General features: G+C 47.0%; 1 protein-coding gene and 1 long non-coding RNA gene across 4 annotated transcripts in view; one reads left to right on the top strand and one right to left on the bottom strand.

Moving 5' to 3' along the window:
* The window catches only part of LOC145506068 (kazrin-A-like), a 38,847-nt gene that overhangs the window by 13,917 nt on the left and 4,624 nt on the right, over positions 1–20,306 (top strand). For all 3 annotated transcript variants that reach the window (XM_081489742.1, XM_081489732.1, XM_081489723.1), the window contains exons 2-7: positions 7,337–7,416; positions 15,328–15,448; positions 18,194–18,253; positions 18,641–18,720; positions 19,552–19,713; positions 19,803–19,900. In XM_081489742.1, the coding sequence (XP_081345868.1) occupies positions 7,337–7,416; positions 15,328–15,448; positions 18,194–18,253; positions 18,641–18,720; positions 19,552–19,713; positions 19,803–19,900 (601 nt within the window). The remainder of the gene's footprint in view (positions 1–7,336; positions 7,417–15,327; positions 15,449–18,193; positions 18,254–18,640; positions 18,721–19,551; positions 19,714–19,802; positions 19,901–20,306) is intronic.
* LOC145506869 (uncharacterized) lies at positions 233–15,325 on the bottom strand. Its single transcript, XR_014054405.1, has 4 exons — positions 15,204–15,325; positions 5,430–7,099; positions 2,200–2,937; positions 233–387 (listed from the first exon to the last, which is right to left on the bottom strand). It is a non-coding gene; the product is annotated as an uncharacterized LOC145506869 (long non-coding RNA).

The following is a 20,306-nucleotide window of genomic DNA, read 5'->3' as shown; positions in this document are numbered from 1 at the left end:
GCCCCCTTTAAACAGGCTGGGAGTCAGTCGGGCCTGTCTTCCCGTAGCCTCAGGGCTTTTCGTTTAGTTCGGGGGTCGCAGCAGAAGACTGAAGTGTTGGAAAGAGACCGGCTTGTCTCAGTTCAAGGCGGTCTGCAGGCCCCTTAAATGAGCGGTGGTCGCCCCGTAAGTGTGAACTTAGCCTAGATGGTTGTTATTAACACACAAGAAACAATAAAACGGCCTTCCATAGTGGGACGAGTGGACTGAAGTTTATTACTTGTCTGCAGTTGGAAATAAATCACATCTTGCTGAGGGAGAGGTTAATCGTCGGGGCGAGTGATGTCCATTTCACGGGCATCGCAGTCACGCTGGCCAGAACCTGGATGGGTGTCTGCGGACAGTCTCCTGTGGCAGACACATTTCACATGATAGCAAAGTAATGCTCAAAATCCTTCAAGCTGGGCTTCAGCAGTACATAACTGAGAACTTCCAGGTGTACAAGATGGATTTAGAAAAGGCAGAGGAAGCAGAGATCAAATTGTCAACATTCATTGGATCATAGAAAAAGCAAGGGAATTCCAAAAACAAATCTGCTTCGTTGGCTACACTAAAGCCTTTGATTGTGTGGATCACAACAAACTGTGGAAAATCCTTGAAGAGATAGGAATACCAGACCACCTTACCTGCCTCCTGAGAAATCTGTGTGCAGGTCAAGAAGCAACAGTTAGAACTGGACATGTAACAACGGACTGGCTTAAAATTGGGAAGGGAGTACGTCAAGGCTGTATATTGTCACTCTGCTTCTTTAACTTATATGCAGAGTGCATCATGAGAAACGCTGGGCTGGAAGAAGCACAAGCTGAAATCAAGATTGCTGGGAGAAATATCAATAACTTCAGATATGCAGATGACACCACCCTTATGGCAGAAAGTGAAGAAGAACTAAAGAGCCTCTTGATGAAAGTGAAAGAGGAGAGTGAAAAAGTTGGCTTAAAGCTCAACATTGAGAAAACTAAGATCATGGCATCTACTCCTATCACTTCATGGGAAATAGATGGGGAAACAGTGTCAGACTTGATTTTTGGGGGCTCCAAAATCACTGCAGATGGTGATTGCAGCCGTGAAGTTAAAAGACGCTTACTCCTTGGAAGGAAGGTTATGACCAACCTAGATAGCATATTTAAAAGCAGAGGCATTACTTTGTCAACAAAGGTTCATCTAGTCAAGGCTGTGGTTTTTCCACTGGTCATGTACGGATGTGAGAGTTGTATGGTGAAGAAAGCTGAGTGCCGAAGAATTGATGCTTTTGAACTGTGGTGTTGGAGAAGACTCTTGAGAGTCCCTTGGACTGCAAGAAGATTCAACCAGTCCAACCTTAAAGAGGTCAGTCCTGGGTGTTCATTGGAAGGACTGATGTTGAAGCTGAAACTCCAATACTTTGGCCACCTCATGCGAAGAGTTGACTCATTGGAAAAGACCCTGATGCTGGGAAGGATTAGGGGCAGGAGGAGAAGGGGACGACAGAGGATGCGATGGCTGGATGGCATCACCCACTCGATGGACATGGGTTTGGGTAGACTCTGGGAGTTGGTGATGGACGGGGAGGCCTTGCGTGCTGAGATGCATGGGGTCGCAAAGAGTCGGACACGACTGAGCGACTGAGCTGAACTGAACTGATTCTTCAGTGTGATAAAAGCGGAGATTTTGTCATAATTATTTAGGTAGCAATCAGGTAGTTTGTTTTTATGCTCCTCACTCAAAATAGGTGCGTGCATGCGTACTCAGTCGTGTCCAACTCTTCGTGACCCCATGGACTGTGTAGCCTGCCAGGCTCCTCTGTCCATGGAGTTATCCAGGCAAGAATCCTGGAGTGGTTGCCATTTCCTTCTCCAGGGGATCTTCTCTCCCCAGAGATGAAACCACAGCTGTTGCTTCTCCTGCGTTAACAGGCGGATTCTTTACCACTAGCGCCACCTAGTCATTATTGTTTGAATTTTAATATAAGATCAGTCACCACTGAAGACCATCCATCTACCTGAAGAATTTTATGATTTTAGAGCTACCTATTGAGTGCAGAAAAGAGTAAAATTTAATCAGGGCAGATGTTTTCCCCCTCAAATCGGTGTGGATTGCTGGGAAGTGACTTTGGATGAGTTAGAAGAGAGATCTGAAACATGCGCTTTCTTCGTAGCTGACCGTGATGGGACGTGTACTCACCCTTTCTGGCAGTAAAGCTGTGACAGTCAGGGTCACAGACGGGCCGTCACTGACGTCTTGGTCACACCTGAGGGCTGCAGCTGGGACTCCACAAGCTGCTTGAGCTCAGTCGCGTGGGACTGCTCTTCAGGGTCTCTCTTTTTTTAAGCTCTGCTGTTTCTACTTCTCTTTCCATCTCTTGGTTTTAGAAACTCAAGGTTAACATAATTATCATTTATCTTCCGAAACCTGTTGGTAAGATTGACTCAAGACTTTTGAGTCAGTTTTACTGTGTATTTAACCTACTCCTTTGGTCTTCCCTTGTGGCTCAGCCAGTAGACTCTGCCTGCAGTGCGGGAGACCTGGGTTTGATCCCTGGGTTGGGCAGATCCCCAGGAGAAGGGAAAGGGTACCCACTCCAGTATTCTGGCCTGGAGAATTCCATGGACTAAGTCCATGGGGTTGCAAAGAGTCAGACACGACTGAGTGACTTTCATTTTCTTTCACTTTCAACCTACTCTTGTACGGCAAGCACTTGCCCACTCCTTTGTTGTCTGTGAAACACCTGTCCAGTGTAGGTGCTGGGCTGAGTGCCCGTGAGAGGCACGCGCTTGTTCTCAGTGAGTCTGTCATCCCTGGAGAGGTAACCGTGGGAAGCGTTCCTTCCAGAGTGTGGTGCTGGCTCATGGCAGGGCCTGGGGCAGGAGCCCTGGGGGAATAGGGCAGGCTTCCCCGATGGCTCAGCAGTGAAGAATCTGCCTGCAATGCAAGAGAGGGAGATACAGGTTTGATCCCTGGGTCAGGAAGTTCCCCTGGAGACGGGATGGCTGTCCGCTCCAGTATTCTTGTCTGGAAAACCCCGTGGGCAAAGGAACCTGGTGAGCTACAGTCCATGGGGTGGTAAAGAGTCGGACACCACACACACACACACACACATATCTTTCTCTCTATCCACACACACACACACACACACACACACACACACATCTTTCTCTCTATCCCCACAGGGAGCTCAGAGGAGGAGCTAGACCCAAGCAGACAACACAGGAGTGTACTTTTATTTTGATGGGTGAAATTGGTATTCGGTCTTTGCTTTTTTGCTTGTCTCATAAATTTTGCTCAAATTCTAGCATGGGGCCGCGGGTGCAGCACATGTGAGTCTTAAGGAAATCAGGCAGCAGGTTCAGAAAGTGGTATCATTTTTTGTTACCTGTATTCTTGTGGCCTAGTCCACATGCGAGGAGAGAGACACAGTTCTTTTTAAAGCTTATATTTGTATTGATCACTTTTCTGTTGTGACCATCTTAGATAGTGAGGTGCACTCAATTTAGTGTTTGTCAGCTTTTTCTGATGGCCATCCCCCCAGGAGTTGTTTTAGACCCTAGGGTAAGAGGCTGCCCACAGAGGGGTCATTGCCAGTCGAGCTGGGAGACCGGGTGTGTGAATGCAGCTCATTTAAGGCCTTTGTGGGTTTTCACTTTGGAAGGGAGCCATACAGAAGAGAGTTCGTTTGCCTCCTAACTTGTTGGGAGAGGTCAGTGTTCTTTAATTTTCTTGATGACTTAAGGTCTTCAACTAGGTGAGCTGCTGTAATCGAGACTTTAATGTGGTGGCTCAAAGAAGAGAGCATTTAAACTCTCATAGTACTTTCTTTTTCAAACTGAGGTCTGATGTACACATACATACACACACACACACACACACACACATATCTATATAGTTGCTGTTGTTCACTCCCTCAGTCATGTCTGACTCATTGCAACCCCATGGACTGCAGCACCCCGGGCTTCCCTGTCCTTCACAATCTCCCAGAGTTTGTTTGCTCAAACTCATGTCCATTGAGTCAGTGGTGCAATCCAACCATCTCATCCTCTGTCACCCCCTTCTCCTCCTGCCTTCAATCTTTCTCAGCATCAGGGTCTTTTCTTAAGAGTCGGCTCTTCACATCATGTGGCCAAAGTATTGGAGCTTCAGCATCAGTTCAGTTCAGTTGCTCAGTTGTATCCCACCCTTTGCAACCCCATGGACTGCAGCATGCCAGGCCTCCCTGTCCATCACCAACTCGCAGTTTACTCGGACTCATGTCCATTGAGTATGTGATGCCATCCAAACATCTCAGCCTCTGTTGTCCCCTTCTCCTCCTGCCGTCAGCCTTCCCCAGTCTTTCCTGAGTCTCTCCCTTCAGGAAGCTTCCATAAGCCTCTTATCCTTCTCCATCAGAGGGCAGACAGAATGAAAACCACAGTCACAGAAGACTAACCAGTCTGATCCCATGGACCAGAGCCGTGTCTAACTCAGTGAGCTATGCGTCGTGCTGTGTAGGGCCACCCAGGACAGACGGGTCATGGTGGAGAGCTCTGACAAAACGTGGTCCTCTGGAGAAGGGAAGGGCAAACCACTTCAGTGTTCTTGCCTTGAGAACCCATGAACAGTATGAAAAGGCAGCTTTAGCGTCGGTCCTTCCAATGAATATTCAGAGTTGATTTCCTTTAGGATTGACTGGTTGGATCTCCTTGAGGTCCAAGGGACTCTCAAGAGTCTTTTCCAGCACCACAGCTGAGAAGCATCAGTTCTTTGGCGCTCATCCTTCTTCACAGTCCAACTCTCACATCCATACCTGCCTACTGGAAAAACCATAGCCTTGACTAGATGGACGGACCTTTGTCAGGAAAGTAATGTCTCTGCTTTTTAATACGCTGTCTAGGTTTTTCATAGCTTTTCTTCCAAGGAGCAAGCGTCTTTTAATTTCATGGCTGCAGTCACCATCTGCAGTGATTTTGGAGCCCAAGAAAATAAAGTCTGTCACTGTTTCCACTGGTTTCCCATCTATTTGCCATGAAGTGATGGGACCGGATGCCGTGATCTTAGTTTTTTGAAAGTTGAGTTTTAAGCCAGCTTTTCACTCTCCTCTTTAACCTTCATCACGAGGCTCTTTAGTTCCTCTTCACTTTCTGCCATTAGGTTGGTGTCACCTACATATCTGAGGTTATTTATATTTTTCCTGGCAATCTTGATTCCAGTTTGTGCTTCATCCAGCCTGGCATTTCGGATGATGTACTCTACATAGACGTTAAATAACCAGGGTGACAATATATAGTCTTGACGTACTCCTTTCCCAGTTTGGAATCCAGTTCACTCATCGGTACCTTTTTTAGTGTACTCCTCCCCTGCCAGGACCCTGTAAATTTCAGACCACTTTACATTCCCTTAAAGGTAAAGACTGTGGCATAAATTGAATCATCCCTGTGTACCTTGAAGCAGATGCATTGAGATTCATCCTTGTGTGTGTCAGTCGTTTGCTTCTTTCACTGCCAAGCAGTATTCCGTTACTCCGTGGCAGCTGTTTATCCATCCACTGAGACATTTGGATTGTTTCCATCCCAGCACTTTTGAAGTGAGTGACTCAGGTGGGCGGGAGGTGAAAGGCCTCTGCCTCCTCCTGCCACTCAGGACCCAGGCTCCTTCCATCCTGTCACCCTGCAGCCTTTTTGTTGTCTTTGTCTGTACGTTCAGAAACTGGGTGTTAGAAGTGTCTGTTCCAGTTGGGGGAAGCTAAAAGGAGGGGGTGGTGCCCTGGGCAAGCCACAGGCAGAAGCTCCACTCGCTGCTGTGTTCCCGTTTCATCTGTGTGAACAGTCACTTGTGTGTGCCTGGCTGCAGGGAAGCCGGGCTGTGGGACTTGTCAGCAGGAAGCTCGTGTCTGAGAAGGGAAGCACGGTGTTTTGGTGGGTGCCTAGCAGCCCACAGCACAGCTCATCAGCGAGTCTCTTTTAGGAAGGAGACCAGTGGGGGACATGGTCACCTGTCCATGTGGTGAGAGACTTACTGGCTGCTGACTGGGAGCCCCTCTCTGCACACCATGGACTTGGCCTCTCATCCAGGCCTGTCTTTCCTTCTCCTGGGCCCTGACTTTCCGCTCGGGAGACTCTTCCTTGTCCATGTTCTTCCCTGGCCACGTCTGAACTGCCTTTTGAGGGTGTGTCTTTCTTGGTTTGCACAATTGGAAGAGTCTGTTCCTTCACGTGTAGTTTTTTGGAGCCTGCAGTTGCTGCTGCTGCTACTGCTGCTAAGTCGCTTCAGTCGTGTCTGACTCTGTGCGACCCCATAGACGGCAGCCCACCAGGCTCCGCCGTCCCTGGGATTCTCCAGGCAAGAATACTGGAGTGGGTTGCCATTTCCTTCTCTAGTGCGTGAACGTGAAGTCGCTCAGTCGTGTCTGACTCTTAGCGACCCCATGGACTGGAGCCTACCAGGCTCCTCCGTCCATGGGATTTTCCAAGCAAGAGTACTGGAGTGGGGTGCCGTTGCCTTCTCCGGCCTGCAGTTGCATTAGGGATTAAACGGAGGTGTTGGTCAATTAGTATTTTAATCTCTTTGGTACTCTTTATAGAATTGCCTCAAAAACGTAGGAGTCTTCTGGTCTCACTGTTGCTAGTTAGTACCATGTCCTGGTAGCTGTCAGACACTCGGATCCTTTTTTGGATGTAATCATCAAGCCTGATTTCTTTTTCGCTTCCTCTTTGGATCATCCCTGTCTTCTGTATTTCTCCGGTGCCTGCTTAAGAGACCTCTGAAGTCATAGGTTTGGGTGAGAAGCAGGCACCTTTTATCTCATCTTCTTGGCCAGTCTGTCTCCTTTTTAAAATTTTGACTGAACAGTCTCACTAGGAGGCTTTTGAGAAAGGCTCTGGGCAGGGTACTTGTTTGTAGCCATTCAGAGATATAGGAGCACTTAGCCATTGTGTTAATACATTCTCTCATACTTCATCGTGTGAGGCCTGTGTGGGGCTGACTCGTCCGTCCGTGTGGTTTTGCGAGGGGGCTGCTGTGTAGAGTAGGTGTTATACTATTGCGCTGAATTGAAGCTCCCTCTGTCCACGTGATCCTGGGCCAGCCCTGTTGGCGCTGCAGTTTCTTCTCTCTGCAGCAGAGAAGGCAGGCGTGTTAGTGACGCCCCCTGAGTTTTCTGTGGAGCCCAGTCCTGGAGGGAACCCGGGGTTCGGCCCACCCCACCTCTCTGACCTCAGAGCACCCTGCCCCCGCACGGTTTTACTCCTTGGAGTCAAAGAAGCTGTGTTGAATGAATGAATGAATGCCACGTAGAAATAGATGGAGTGGACAACACTAACTTCCTTTACTCTTTTTTTCCCCCTTTTAGAAAGAAAGAACTCTCAGCCACCAAGACCGTGTGAATCATTGTCTGACAATACGTGAAAACATAGTGGCACGGTCTCTCAGGTAACTGCACTTTGAACTTTCTAGTGAAAATAGAACACTTCTGTGTTTTCATCCTTAATGGGCTAGAATGTTCTTCGTCGCCCCAGTTGTTTTGAAACCTTGACGGGACCCCTCCCCCTTCTGGCGGTGGATATGGAGGATTTCCAGACACCGTAATGAGTAATGCTTCCTTCTTGTAATCTTACACCGTGTCGTTGTAACCATTTGGATAACTGAACAGCATGTTTGTATTTTACTTATTGCGGTGTGGGAACAAGAGCCTGCCCGATTACTGGGATCTCGTGGTTGCTTTTCTTCTGCGCTCTGCCCTGTCCGCCCTGTGGGGGTGCTCCCTGCTCATCACAGCTTTGGGATGGTGGGATCATGGGCGTTAACCGGAGGCCCACCTCCCTGGCTCAGGCTTTCCTGTGGGGTGAGCAGGCAGCACCTTCTTGTATCGCTTTTTTGCTGATTCTCCTCCTTCTCCTTGCTTTTTACTGTCTGTCTCTCTTTCTGAGTACTGTTCCTTGTATCTGTGGGTGGTAGTTATTTTAAGCCTGTCTCTAAATGAGTGAGTAGGAAACAGATGTGCTTATGGTTTCTGAACTCCGTTACTCGGATGGGACGTGTGAAATACTTCTCTTGGAGTAAGTACTTTCTCTTGGAGTAAATCATCCATGTTCTTCTCCTGTTGGGAAGGGCTCTTTGTAATCTATTAGAAAAACCTCTAAGAATAATCACCTTGGTTTTCGTACTGACAGAAATTTGGTGATTCATTTATTTTTAGTGGCACATTGCCACTTGTATTTTATACTTGCCACTTGTATTTTATGCTTTCAAAGTGATTTCATGTAGGCTATTTCATTTTAGTTGAACTCAATGCCATTTTGAAAGACAGTGTATGATTACTGTTCTCATCTAATTTGTAGAAATATTGTGGGAAGAAATGAAGTGACAAGTGAGAATATGTGCTGAAAATAAGAATACAAAAATTCTAAGTTAGCATGCTATTGTAGACAACAGTACTAAGTAAAAGTAGGGGAGAAGGTTTGAATTCTGTCTCCGCTCCGAATAAGCCATGCAGCTTCGGACGAGGCCAACTTCTTGGAGTCCCTGTGGCCTCGTCTTTGATGTGTAAACTCAGTGTACAGAGCTCTTGTGGGAGGAGCGACACCCGTGGGACGCTGTTGAGAGCTGCGTGAAAGTGCTCATGAGCTCCTGAGAGGCAGAAATCCATCCTGTGGTGGCGCACGTTGTCCTGCAAGCCGCCATGACTCTTATGTGAATGGACGTTAGATGCCTGGCAGACCCCCGGGGCCTGCTGCTTCCTTCGCACAGCTGTGCTCATCAGCCTTCCAGCATCCAGGTCTCAGGAAGAACACCTCACATCGAAAGCTTATGGACCCAGAAAATAGACCTTTTCCATTCTGAGTGCTTCATGCCTTACGCTTACTTTGTTTCTTAATAATTCCCAGTGGACTTGATGGACTGTTGGCTTAGATTCACACCTGTGTGTGGGGGCGTGTGTGTGTGTGAGTGAGTGTGTGTTCAATTGCTCAGTCATGTTTGACTCTTTGCAGCCCCATGGACTGCGGCCCACCGGGCTCTTCTTATCCATGTAATTTTTCAGGCAGGAATACTGGAGTAGATGCCATTTCCCTCCTCCAGTGGGTCTTCCCCACCCAGGAATTGAACCTGCATCTCTTGTGTCTTCTGCATTCAGGCAGATTCTTGACCACTAGCGCCACCTGGGAAGTACGTTGAGATATGTTAAGACTGGTTTGTGGTTCACTTTGCCATCGTAAATCGTGGTAATCGCTGTTAATAGTTTCTCCATTCCTGTGTCTGTTCTGTTTTTATGGAGTAATGCTAATGGTCTTTGCGGTGCTTGTGCTACGTAGGATCAGATGAATGGGATATTTTTTGGAGGCAGAGAGGTTGTCTTTGGTCGCATCAGATCAAAGAACGTGTTTGTTTTAAGATGTTCTCCATACTTTTCAGAAATGTCGGGTTGTAGAGCTGCAGTGGATCTTTTATACACAGGTAATGATTTAGGAAGTCTTCGTGGCTGGCGTTTCCTGTGGTCTCTCCTCTAATGTACCTGATCTCTGGTACGTTCTTCAGCTTCTGTCAGGTACTGATGTTATCTCTCGGGGCTTATTTCAGGCAGCTTCTCGAGTCCTTGAGGTGTGTTGTGACTCAGCCTACTTCAGCTCTCAATTTGGTGGTCTGTCCTGCTTCCTACATACGCACGAACATCAGAATCACCCGGAAAATTTGTTAGAAATACAGAAACGAAGATAACCTCACTGCCCTCTTTCCCCAGCACTCGGATGTTTTCTGTCCAGTGGAGGGTGAGGATTCATTTTTAACTTGTTTCCTTTTGGGAGGACCTCGACACCCTCGTCTAAGCAAGTGGCCTTGATGAGGTGATTGGGTAAAAATAAGTGTACAGGAATCTATAGATTTCCCATTCCCATATATTAGCTTAAATCTGTTAGAAAATATAATGCTTCAAGATCCAATTCATAGTAGCACCAACATATAATATTTGAAGAAATTGACAAGAGATATGCAGAAACTATGGAAGGACTGTATGGACTTCCCTGAAAGGGACAGATGACTACTGCTTTTTCAACGTGGGAACAGTTCCTTATCATAAAGTTAAACTTTCTCTAAATTAATCCATAAATTTAAAATGAGCTTGATCAGAATTCTAGTAGAGATATTTTTGAACTTGTTCATCTGCAAGAATAAATACATCAGTTTTAACAAACAAAATCTGAAACCATCAGTAATTGGTGAGACCTGGTGTTCATGACATTAAAATAGCTCTTAGACATTAAAGAAGGTACAGAATAGGAAGTGGGAAAGTGTATGTGCGTATGTGCAGATACGAATTTCCGATAAAGGTAACATCTTGTATTAGTGTGGAAATGATGGATTATTGAACCAGTTGAGTATTTAGGGGAATATTCTTCATATTGCAGGCAAACGTAAATGCCAGATTAATTACCTAAATGTAAGAGAGTGAAATCATTACTACAAAAAGGACATTTAATCTTAGTCTGTGGAATGCTTACAATATAAAGGAAAAAAGTGTTTTATCTAGAATATAGTTCAGTATGTCAAAATCTACTTTAAACTGAAACTTAAATGCAACTTGGGGAAAGTATTGATGGTATATGTATCAAAGGTTTACTAGCTTCTTTAGAGAGAAATTGTAAACCATTAAGAAAAAGGCTGTCTTTCTAATAGGAAAACAGGCAAAACTATGAATGGGCAGTTTGGAAAAGAAGAAATGTAACTGAGCCAGTAGACGTAATAGCTAACACTTATTTCATGCTTCCTGTGGAGAAATGTTCAGATTTACTAGTAATCACTGGAATGAGACGAAAACAAAAATCAGAACGTTTCTTTTTTACCTGTCAACTTTACAGACATTAAACAATCCTCAGGATTTTGTCAGAGATGATGCAACTTTTTTAAAAGGCAACTTGGGGAATTTCACGGTCCAGGGGCTAAGACTTTGTGCTGCCGATGCAGGGGGCCCAGGTTCGATTCCTGGTCAGGGAACTAGATCCCGTGTGCGGCAACTAAGACCCGGCGCAGCCAAATAAATAAATATTTAAAAAAATGAAAGGCAGTTTGGCCTGTTTGATTTGGCCATGTCGCTTCAGGAGTTTATCCTTAGGAAAGTGTCCGGTGATCCTGGTGCAATGCTAGTCATCCCGTTAAAGAATGAAAAATAATCTTGATGACTTACCTACAGGGGAATTGAACTTGATACATTTATGGAAAGGAATATTAGTTAACTTTATTAAAGATGATTTCTACATCTGTGACTAGGTGATATAATAATAATATGATAAAGATTAAATTAGAAAATTATGAAGGATTTTTGCTTCTGACTCAGATGGTTAGATAGCATCACCGACTCAACGGACATGAGTTTGAGCAAACTCTGGGAGACAGTGGAGGACAGGGGAGCCTGGCGTGCTGCAGTCCATGGGGGTCACAGAGTCAGACATGACTGAGCGACTGAACAACAAGATAAGTGACAAGGACAGGGTTTGCCTTCCTGCCCAAAGCAGTTGATAATGGATACAGTGCATTCACTGTGGTTTTCAAGGCATCAGGTATTAGGCATCTCTGGAAAAATGGAAAGCTAATGCTATGAGCCTCAGGATTTCCCCAGATGACTGCCTGGAGGGGGTTTTCCAGTGAGGACGGGAGGAGGGGAAACCCGGGAGAGCCCATGGTTGCTGAGGCAGAGTTGATGGCCTCAGGAGGCAGGGTGGCTGGGACCATGGGGGGAAGATCAGAGAGGGACAAGCTGCACAGAGAGACCTGGAGACCCGTGAGGGCTCTCAGGTCTCAGCTGAGTCTTGCTGCAGACAGTGGCCTGGAGCTGCGGGTAGAGTCACCTGAAGGGGCTGGAGGGAGCAGGTGCTGAAACTCCAAGTGCGGGAAGAGCTCCTGCTCTCACCAGCCAGAGGGGGAACCTCATCCTTCTGGCGCTTTGGGTCAGCTGCTCAGAAGGGTTTGCCTTCACAGCAGGGGTGACTCACTTCAGCCCTAGATGAGATGCTGTTCTGATCCTGCCTGCAGGCGGAGCCCAGGGCGGCCCTAGTCCTTCAGAATAACACAGTTGCATTCCAGGGCAAACTTCAAGAACGTCGGAATTCAGAAGTGTATAGCGCCCAACAAGATAGAAGGTATAAGGTCTGGCATCTGATCCGAAATGGTCAGGAATGCCAAGAAGCAAGAAAACATGAGCAACGGTGAGGAAAATAACTGAAGCTGACCCAAACAATATTTAACCCAGAAGAAGGCAGGGAAGAGGGCCAATAAAGAGCATATGGACCAAATAGGGAAGTCGCAGTACAGTGGCAGATTCAAACCTAGTTTTAGGGACTTTTCTGGTGGTCTGGTGATTAAGAACCCGCCTTCTAATGCAGGGGACATGGGTTCAATCCCTGGTCAAGAAGCTGGGATCCCACATGTTGCAGGACAGCTGAGCCCGAGTGCCACAGTGAAGAGCCTGGGCGTTGCAGCTGAGAGCCGTTGAGGCCAAAAAATAAAAAATAAACCTAGTTGTATCAATAATGACATGAAATGCAAAAGATTTTTCAGATCAAACGAGAAGCAAGACCCAGTCTCTGCTGCCTAGAAGAAATACATTTTAAATATAAAGATTCATATAGGTTAACAGTAAGACAATGGAAAGAGGTTCACCATGTTGGCCCTGAACAGATGGAAGCTGATATTACCATCAAGTGGAAGTGAAAGTCACTCAGTTGTGTCTGACTCTTTGTGGCCCCATGGACTATACAGTCCATGGGATTCTCCAGGCCAGAATATTGGAGTGGGTAGCCTTTCCCTTCTCCAGGGGATCTTCCCAACGCAGGGATCAAACCTAGGTCTCCCACATTGCAGGTGGATTCTTTACCAGCTGAGCCACCAGGGGAGCCCTGTTATCATCGAAGTGGGTCTCTAATCCAAGGCCATGACCTGGAATAGGATCATCATTTCATAACAACAGTAAAGGCATCAGTTCATCAAGTGGGCGTGACAGCCCTAAATGTGTATGTACTGAAGTCCGGAGCTTCAGAAACACACGAAGCAAAACCTGATGGAATTGCAAGGAGAAATAGACAAACCCACAGTTACAGGCAGATGTCAGTGGCCTCTCAGAAATTCTTAAAATCTGGATCTCGAAAACTGAAAACACTGTCCCACCGTGTCCTGATCGACATTTACAGAAGCTCCATGCAGGAGAGCAGAAGACCCCTTTCGAGTGCCCACAGGACACGTGCCAAGGAAGACTGGCAGGGCCATAAGCAGGTCTGTGGACGTAAATCAGTAACGTCACACAAAGCATGCTCTCCGACCTCAGTGTAGGTGTCTGGGACTCTTCTGTTGAAAGGCGGTCTTGAAAAGCCCCCACTATGTGGAAAACAAATAGCACATTTCCACATGATCCATGGGTCAAAGAGGAAGTCAAAAGGGAAATTTGAAAATATTTTGAATTGAGTGAAAATAAAAAGGAAGGATTAAAAAACTTGTAATATGCTGCTATAGCATTTTAAAGGGGCATTTATGGCATTAAACGTCTATTTTATAAAAGAAGAAAGGTCTCAGACCTTCAGTAACCTCAGTATACCTTAGAAAACTAAAAAGCAAATGAGACCCAAATTTAGCAGAAGGATGGCCATACTAAAAATAACAAAAGTCAGTAAAATTCAAAACAGAAGTGTATAGAAAAGTCAATAAAACGAAAAGTGTGTTCTTTGAGAATGTCAGTAAGAGTAATAAGACTGATCAGGAAAAAGTGAAGTCACAAATTTCTAATGTCTGGAAAAGGGAAATGGTGTCAGTGTAGGTTGTACAGATAGTAAAAGGATAACAAGGAAATACGAACTTGATGCCAGTAAATTCAACCACTTAGATGATGGGCACGTTTCTTTTTCGAAAAGCACTGTTTATTCTGTTTGGCGGTGCTGGGTCTTCGTTGCTGCCCACAGGCTTTCTGTAGTTGCGGCCAGCGGGGGCTGCTCTCCGTTGCGATCGGTAGGCCTCGCATTGCAGTGGCTTCTCTTGCTGTGGAGCACAGGCTGTAGGCCCACGGGCTTCAGTGGTTTCGGCTGTCAGGCTCTAGAGCACAGGCTCAACGTCTGTGGGGTACGGGTTTAGTTGCTCCGTGGCACGTGAGGTCTTTGTGGACCAGGGATCAAACCCATGTCCGCTGCACTGGCAGACGGATTCCTGTCCGCTGTAGCATCAGGCAAGTGCGATGGACAAGTTTCTTGAAAGACCAACTTGTAAAGCTCTCTCAAGCAGAAATAGATAGCCTGACTAGCCCTGTGTCTCGTTGTTGTTGTGTTTTTGGGGCGTGCTGTGCAGCTCGCAGAATGTGTTCCCCCGCCAGGGGTCGAACCTGGGGCCACAGCAGCAAGAGCTCAAGAGTGCTAACCACTAGGCACCAGGGACTCCCTAAGTCCTCTATCTATTTTATTAAATTAAAATTTAAAAACAGTATTTGATTTAGTTATTGGAGAGCTTCTTAAAAGCATGGTTAGAAGTAGTATGTAAACCTACTTTTTGTCTTTTTTAAAAATTGAGAGAGAATGGGCCCACAACACTGGTGGTTTGATTCCCTTGTATAATGCACTGCGGCAACCTGGTGTTAGCCAGCACCTCTGTCGTATCATTGTTATTCCTTTTTGTGTGTTGAGAGCACTAAAGAGCTAGTCTCTTAGCAACTTTGAAGTTTAAAATGCAGTATTGCTAGCAATAGACTGCAATCACTAGGCTGTGCTTCCGAGTTCCAGGTTATCTGCTAATTACAAGTCAGCCTGCTTTTTCAGCTGTGAATTGTATGGAATCTCTACACACGTATTTCTGTCTCCCCCCCCCCCCCCTCTCTCTTTTAAAGGTTTATCTAATTACTTCTTTTGGGCTGTGCTGGGTCTTCGCTCCTTCTCGGGCTTCCTCTAGTTGCAGCAGGCGGGGGGTGCTGTGATCGCGGTGTGCGGGCTCAGTATTGTGCCCGGACTTAGCTGTCCCCACAGCACGTGGGAGCCTGCCAGTCTTCGCAGACCAGGGAGCGAGCCCGTGTCCCACCACTGGACCACCACGGAAGCCCCCAAATGAAATAGTTCTGATGAAAATTTTGTGTCTGAATTCAGATGTGCTGTAAAAAAGATTGTTCTATAGCACAGTAATTTCTTCATGTTGATTACATGTTGAAGTAATATTTTGGATACATTGGGTTAAATGAAATATATTATTAAGATGAATTTTACCTGTAAGGTAAATGTAACGTCCTTTTTCTCTTCCAGAATCCCACACAGGATACCAGAAACCTAACTGCGTTTCATCGTCGTGTGTTCTCTTGGCTGTGACAGTCTCTCTTCTCTTTTCATTTAGAAATTCTCCAGAATTCCAGAAACTTCTGGGCATCGCTATGGAACTTTTTCTGCTGTGCAGTGATGACGCGGAGTCAGATGTCAGGATGGTGGCTGACGAATGCCTCAACAAAGTCATAAAAGTAAGAACCCTCTGGACGGTGTTCTCTGAGATGCGATCACTGTAGCTAAGGGAAGAAGCCGTGACTTGGTGTTCTTTTGTTTTGAGTAGCCAAGTCCTTTAGGTCGTCTGCACTTTTTTAATCGAATAGTGTGTGGTTTGGAGGGACTCTAGTGTCTGCCAGGGTACTGGCTGTACCTGCCCAGTCAGAGGGAACAGGTTTCCCCTCATGCCTGCGCGGGGCGTAGGTCAGGGATGGGCGCTGGCAGTGGCCTCTGGGGGCTCTTGGACCGAGTGTCACTCTGTCGAGAAACCAAGACGCCCCGAGAAGGCAAGGGGACGGGCGGTGGAATCCGCCGTTGATGTCTTCGTCTCCCGAGTCCTGGGTCAGGCAGGACTGTTCACAGGTAAGGACGTGCCTTCTCTGGTAGCTTGGCTGGAGTTCTGGCTGGAGTTGGTGTGACGTGACTGGGGAGATAGGAGTTCCCAGAAAAGGTTGGTGAAGCCAGAGCCACCTGGGTGGGAGGTGAGGTGAGGAGCGCGGGGGACACAGGTCCTCTTTGCTCAGGCTTTCCCAGTGCAGAGTTTGTACCCAAGATCAGTGTAGCTTTAATCCACTTTTCCCTTTTCCTGTTTTCTGCTGCCATTGAAGATGAAGTTCTTTCATAATTGTTACTATCTTGGAAAACTGCCTTTGTTTTTCGCATTCTGCCCTTCTCCTTGTTTGTATCCCCAGCCATCCTGGGGTTTCAGCTGACAGTGTGCTCCTGCCTTCAGATAATGTACAGTCTCAGACGGGGAGCATGTTTGTTCAGAAATGCCTGAACGCATGGTGTAAGTTCTGAGTTCTGGGAGATGTTGGCAGCTCATCATTGCAGTCTGGAGGTGGAGGTGATTTCTGTGTGGGGAGGCAGAGCAGGCTCCCCGGAGGTGGTGGCAGTTAGGTGAATGAGAAGATTTAGGACCTTCTCTTTTTTTGGCTCACTGTGTGGCATGTGGGATCTGGGTTTCCCCCACCAGGGATCGAACCCGGGCCCCACTGCAGTGGAAGCAAGGAGTGCTCTAGGGACGTCCCTTAGGACCTTCTTAACGCTTGCAGACTCACGGAGGAGGGGGACTCTACCAGAGAACGGGAGATGTTGAGGATCAGTTCAAGGGGTTTGCACTTTATTTGGTAGAGAATGAAGAAAGGGAAGAGCTCTCGAGGATTTGTAACCTGGTAGTTGAAGTAGCCTGGTGGTGCCTTGTAGCTTGCCTTGGACAGAAGAGAGACTTTGTGCCCAGAATCCATGAGGGAGGCTAAGTGTCCAGGGAAGAGAGGCGGGGCCCTGAGCCAGGAGGAGGTGCTGGGGTGCCAGTGAGGAGCAGAGGTTGGGCTGTCACGGACTGGACGTGGCGGCTGTGTGTCCACCCCGGTGTGGAGGTGGAGGCGGGAGCAGGGAGGGCTCAGGTGGCGCATTAGCATCGCCTGTGGCTGTGAGCGCCCATTCAGTGCTATTTCTCGGCTTTGAAGTTTACTTTTCTCCTGTAATAAAATACATTTGACATTAGTTTATAAAACATTTATGAAGTGAAACAAAACTTGGATATGCCTTCTAGTTTTACTGGCCAAGCCGTGTTTTACTATATACTTGTCCGTTTTGATGTGCTTGTTTGAGGGACTGTAGTCCAAACTGAAATAGTAGAATTAGAATTTTAAAATATCCTAGGCATGATTCAGAACCTCCCAGAATGTGACCCTGGTTTGATTTTCAAGCTCGCTGAGCCTCTGTGGGTTTGCTAAGACCAGCTTGGTTTATAGCTGTCACATGCTTATATCACAGGAAAGGAAGACGTCTTTTCTGTGGAGGCTTGGTTATATCTTCTCTCTCTTCTTGTGGACAAGCCATTGGCAGTACCGTTCGGAGGAGAGGGTTCTCACGGCTGAGAGCGGGGCCCAGAGATCTTTCCGTCTTGGGAAGCCATCTCCAGCGTGGACTTTGTGTCCTTGCTGGTGGTTGCCATCAGCCATTATTCCTGGGTTGAAGTTGCCCGTGTGGCCATTTCGGTTTGACTTGTAGTCGAGCAACAGGGTCAGGGCTCTGAGGAGCCTGTGGTTCCAGCAGGTTCGTGTGTCGCTGGGGCCCTGAGGTGGGGAGCACGTGTGCCTCACGGGCGGACCAGACCTTTGGGAAGGGTGCGGCTTCTGCGTGGAGCGGCGTGTTCCCATGCCGGAATCAGGGCTCTGCCCTTGGGTGTCCACCTCCTGTCCCACTTGCTCTGCAGACTCCAGGGAATTGCTGATGTTGGATCATCATTAAAAACGATGGTTAAAGAATGTGCTTTAATGACTAAAAATGATTAAAGTATGTACTTTAATTGAATATAAGAGCTTTAGAGTGAATTTGAACTATCTACCATTTAATTTTGATATTATGTAGTGTTTGATTGTAATGAATATTCTTTTCCTTCCTTTTTTAAATATTATGGTGAATGACCTGTATCTAGTTGGTAACTTCCTGCATACATATACTTCTTTCTTAATGAACAGGTTTTCAGTTTAGTTGCTATTATATTCTCCTTTGCATCAACATTGAAGTTTTAGTTGTCCTTTATTTAGATTTCTTTAGAACTGCTTCGTGGTTGTTGTTCAGTCGCTCAGTCGTGTCCAACTCTTTGCGGCCCCGTGGACTGCAGCACGCCAGGCTTCCCTGTCCTTCATCACTCTTAGAACTGCTAGTAAGTAGAATGTATCTTCTCTGAACAAATCTCTTGTGTTTTGTTGTAGGCTTTGATGGATTCCAATCTTCCGAGGTTGCAGCTAGAACTCTATAAGGAAGTGAAAAAGGTGGGTTTTTATTTTTCCTTATTGAAACAAGTCTATTGATCCACTGTATTGAGTAATGTATGAAATTTTCTTTTATTTGATAAGTAAAAATGTTAGAAGGAAACAAATGCTGTTGGATGAAGTAGACTCTATTGTTGTACTTCTTTTCAGAATGTTGTTCTTCATTATTTATTGGATGAGATGGGAATTAAAATGGGAGTTTTTTAAAAAATTCTTTATAATTTCGTCCCATTAAACCTTAAAATTTCAAAAGTAGTTGCACACTTAAATGGCCTTTTCTCTAAAATTAGAAATTAGTGAAAAGAGCTCTTTTGTTTATCTGAAGTCCTGTTGATGACCGGTGTCTGTGACTCCTCCGGGTAACACACCGCTCCTTCACTCCCTCAGAACGGCGCTCCTCGGAGCCTGCGCGCTGCCCTGTGGAGGTTTGCCGAGCTGGCTCACCTGGTTCGGCCTCAGAAATGCAGGTGAAGTGGGTGCTGTGGGTCGTCACTGTTGCTGTTATTTTGGTCGGGAGGCCAGCTCCTGTGGACTCTTTCTGTCTCAGCTCAAAAGTCGTTTGTCTGAAGGTCTCCCCTCCCCCCCATCTGAAGCCAGCCACCTCCTCCCGTCCCACTGCAGTCCGTGCCGTCCGCTTCCTCTCCCTCACAGCAGCCGTGGCTCAGAAACGCTCTCACACACCTGTTCGCTTTCTGCCCCCCCCCGCCCCCCAAGGCACGTGCGTCCCAGGACAGGGGGCGTCCCTGTCGGCCTGCTGTAGCCCAGCACCGCGGACGGTGTCTGCCCGGGGGCTTGCCAAGGAGATGCTTGTCAGGTGGTCAAAGACTGCGTGCCACCTCGCTGTTGCTCACCGTAGGGATTATAGAAAACGCTGTCTGTCTGTTACATGGGTTAAAAGTACGAAGTGTGAGGAAAGTTTTGACTGATTGAAACGGTTGTATCTTTTTACTTTATTTTAATTGGAGGATAATTTCCTTATGGTGTGGTGGTGGTTTTTGCCATGAATCACCCATGGGTGCACGTGTGTCCCCCATCCTGAAGCCCCCTCCCGCCTCCCTCCCCACCCCATCCCTTGGGTTGTCCCAGAGCACCGGCTTTGAGTGCCCCGCTTCATGCATCGAACTTGCACTGGTCATCTCTTTTACATATGGTGATAGACATGTTTCCGTGCTGTTCTCTCAAATCATCCTGTCACCAGGATTTTCCAGGCAAGAGTACTGGAGTGGGTTGCCGTTGCCTCCTCCATTTTTTCCCCAATTAACCATCCTTAATTATTGAATGCAGACCCTTGCATACAGGAACGTGAAACATGAGTGGATCGGCAACAAGTGGCTGCCCAGTCTGGGCCTCCCGCAGAACTGTAGCTGTTTCATGGAGTGCCTTGTGCACGCGCGGATGCTGGACCACTTGACCAAGAAAGCCCTTCGTGGGCAACTGAAAATGGTTGATAGTTTTCACAGGTCAGTCGGTGCAAGAAGTTCTCACTAGCCTGCTGAGAGATGTTTGCCTGCGGCCAGGTCTAAATTTTTTCTTTTTCTCTTGGAAACAGAAACAGTTTGCAGTGTGGAATTGTGTGCCTGCGAAGGTTGAACTATGACCGAAAAGGACTGGAAAGGAAAAGAGAAGAACGCCAGAATGACCTGAAAGGCTAGTACAGTCCTATTTCTTGCTTCCCAGTGTATAAGCAGCCTCAGTGATTTCCTATTTGAAAGAAAACTTCAGGAAATGCTTTCCTTGGAGAAAACACACCTCGCATCATGACAGAGGAGGGAGGGATGGAAAGGACTGTTTTTGAGGTCGTCCTCTGTGGCCAGAGAACCTGTGCTCTGTCCTGGGGCTCACATGCGTGAGCTCAGCCGTGTCCGACTCTTTGCGACCCCATGAACTGTAGCCTACCAGGATCCTCCGTCCATGGGATTTTTTAGGCAAGAGTACTGGAGTGGGTTGCCATTTCCTTCTCCAGGGGATCTTCCCGACCCAGGGATCGAACCCGGGTCTCCCGCCTGGTAGGCAGATGCTTTACCGCCTGAGCCACCAGGGAAGTTCCAAACAC

Source organism: Giraffa tippelskirchi, chromosome 1 (genome assembly GCF_054371585.1).
Source record: "Giraffa tippelskirchi isolate mGirTip1 chromosome 1, T2T-mGirTip1v1.2.pri, whole genome shotgun sequence".
Lineage (NCBI taxonomy): Eukaryota > Metazoa > Chordata > Mammalia > Artiodactyla > Giraffidae > Giraffa > Giraffa tippelskirchi.
The sequence above is the reverse complement of the archived record's forward strand: the minus strand, read 5'-3'. Positions and strand labels throughout refer to the sequence as shown.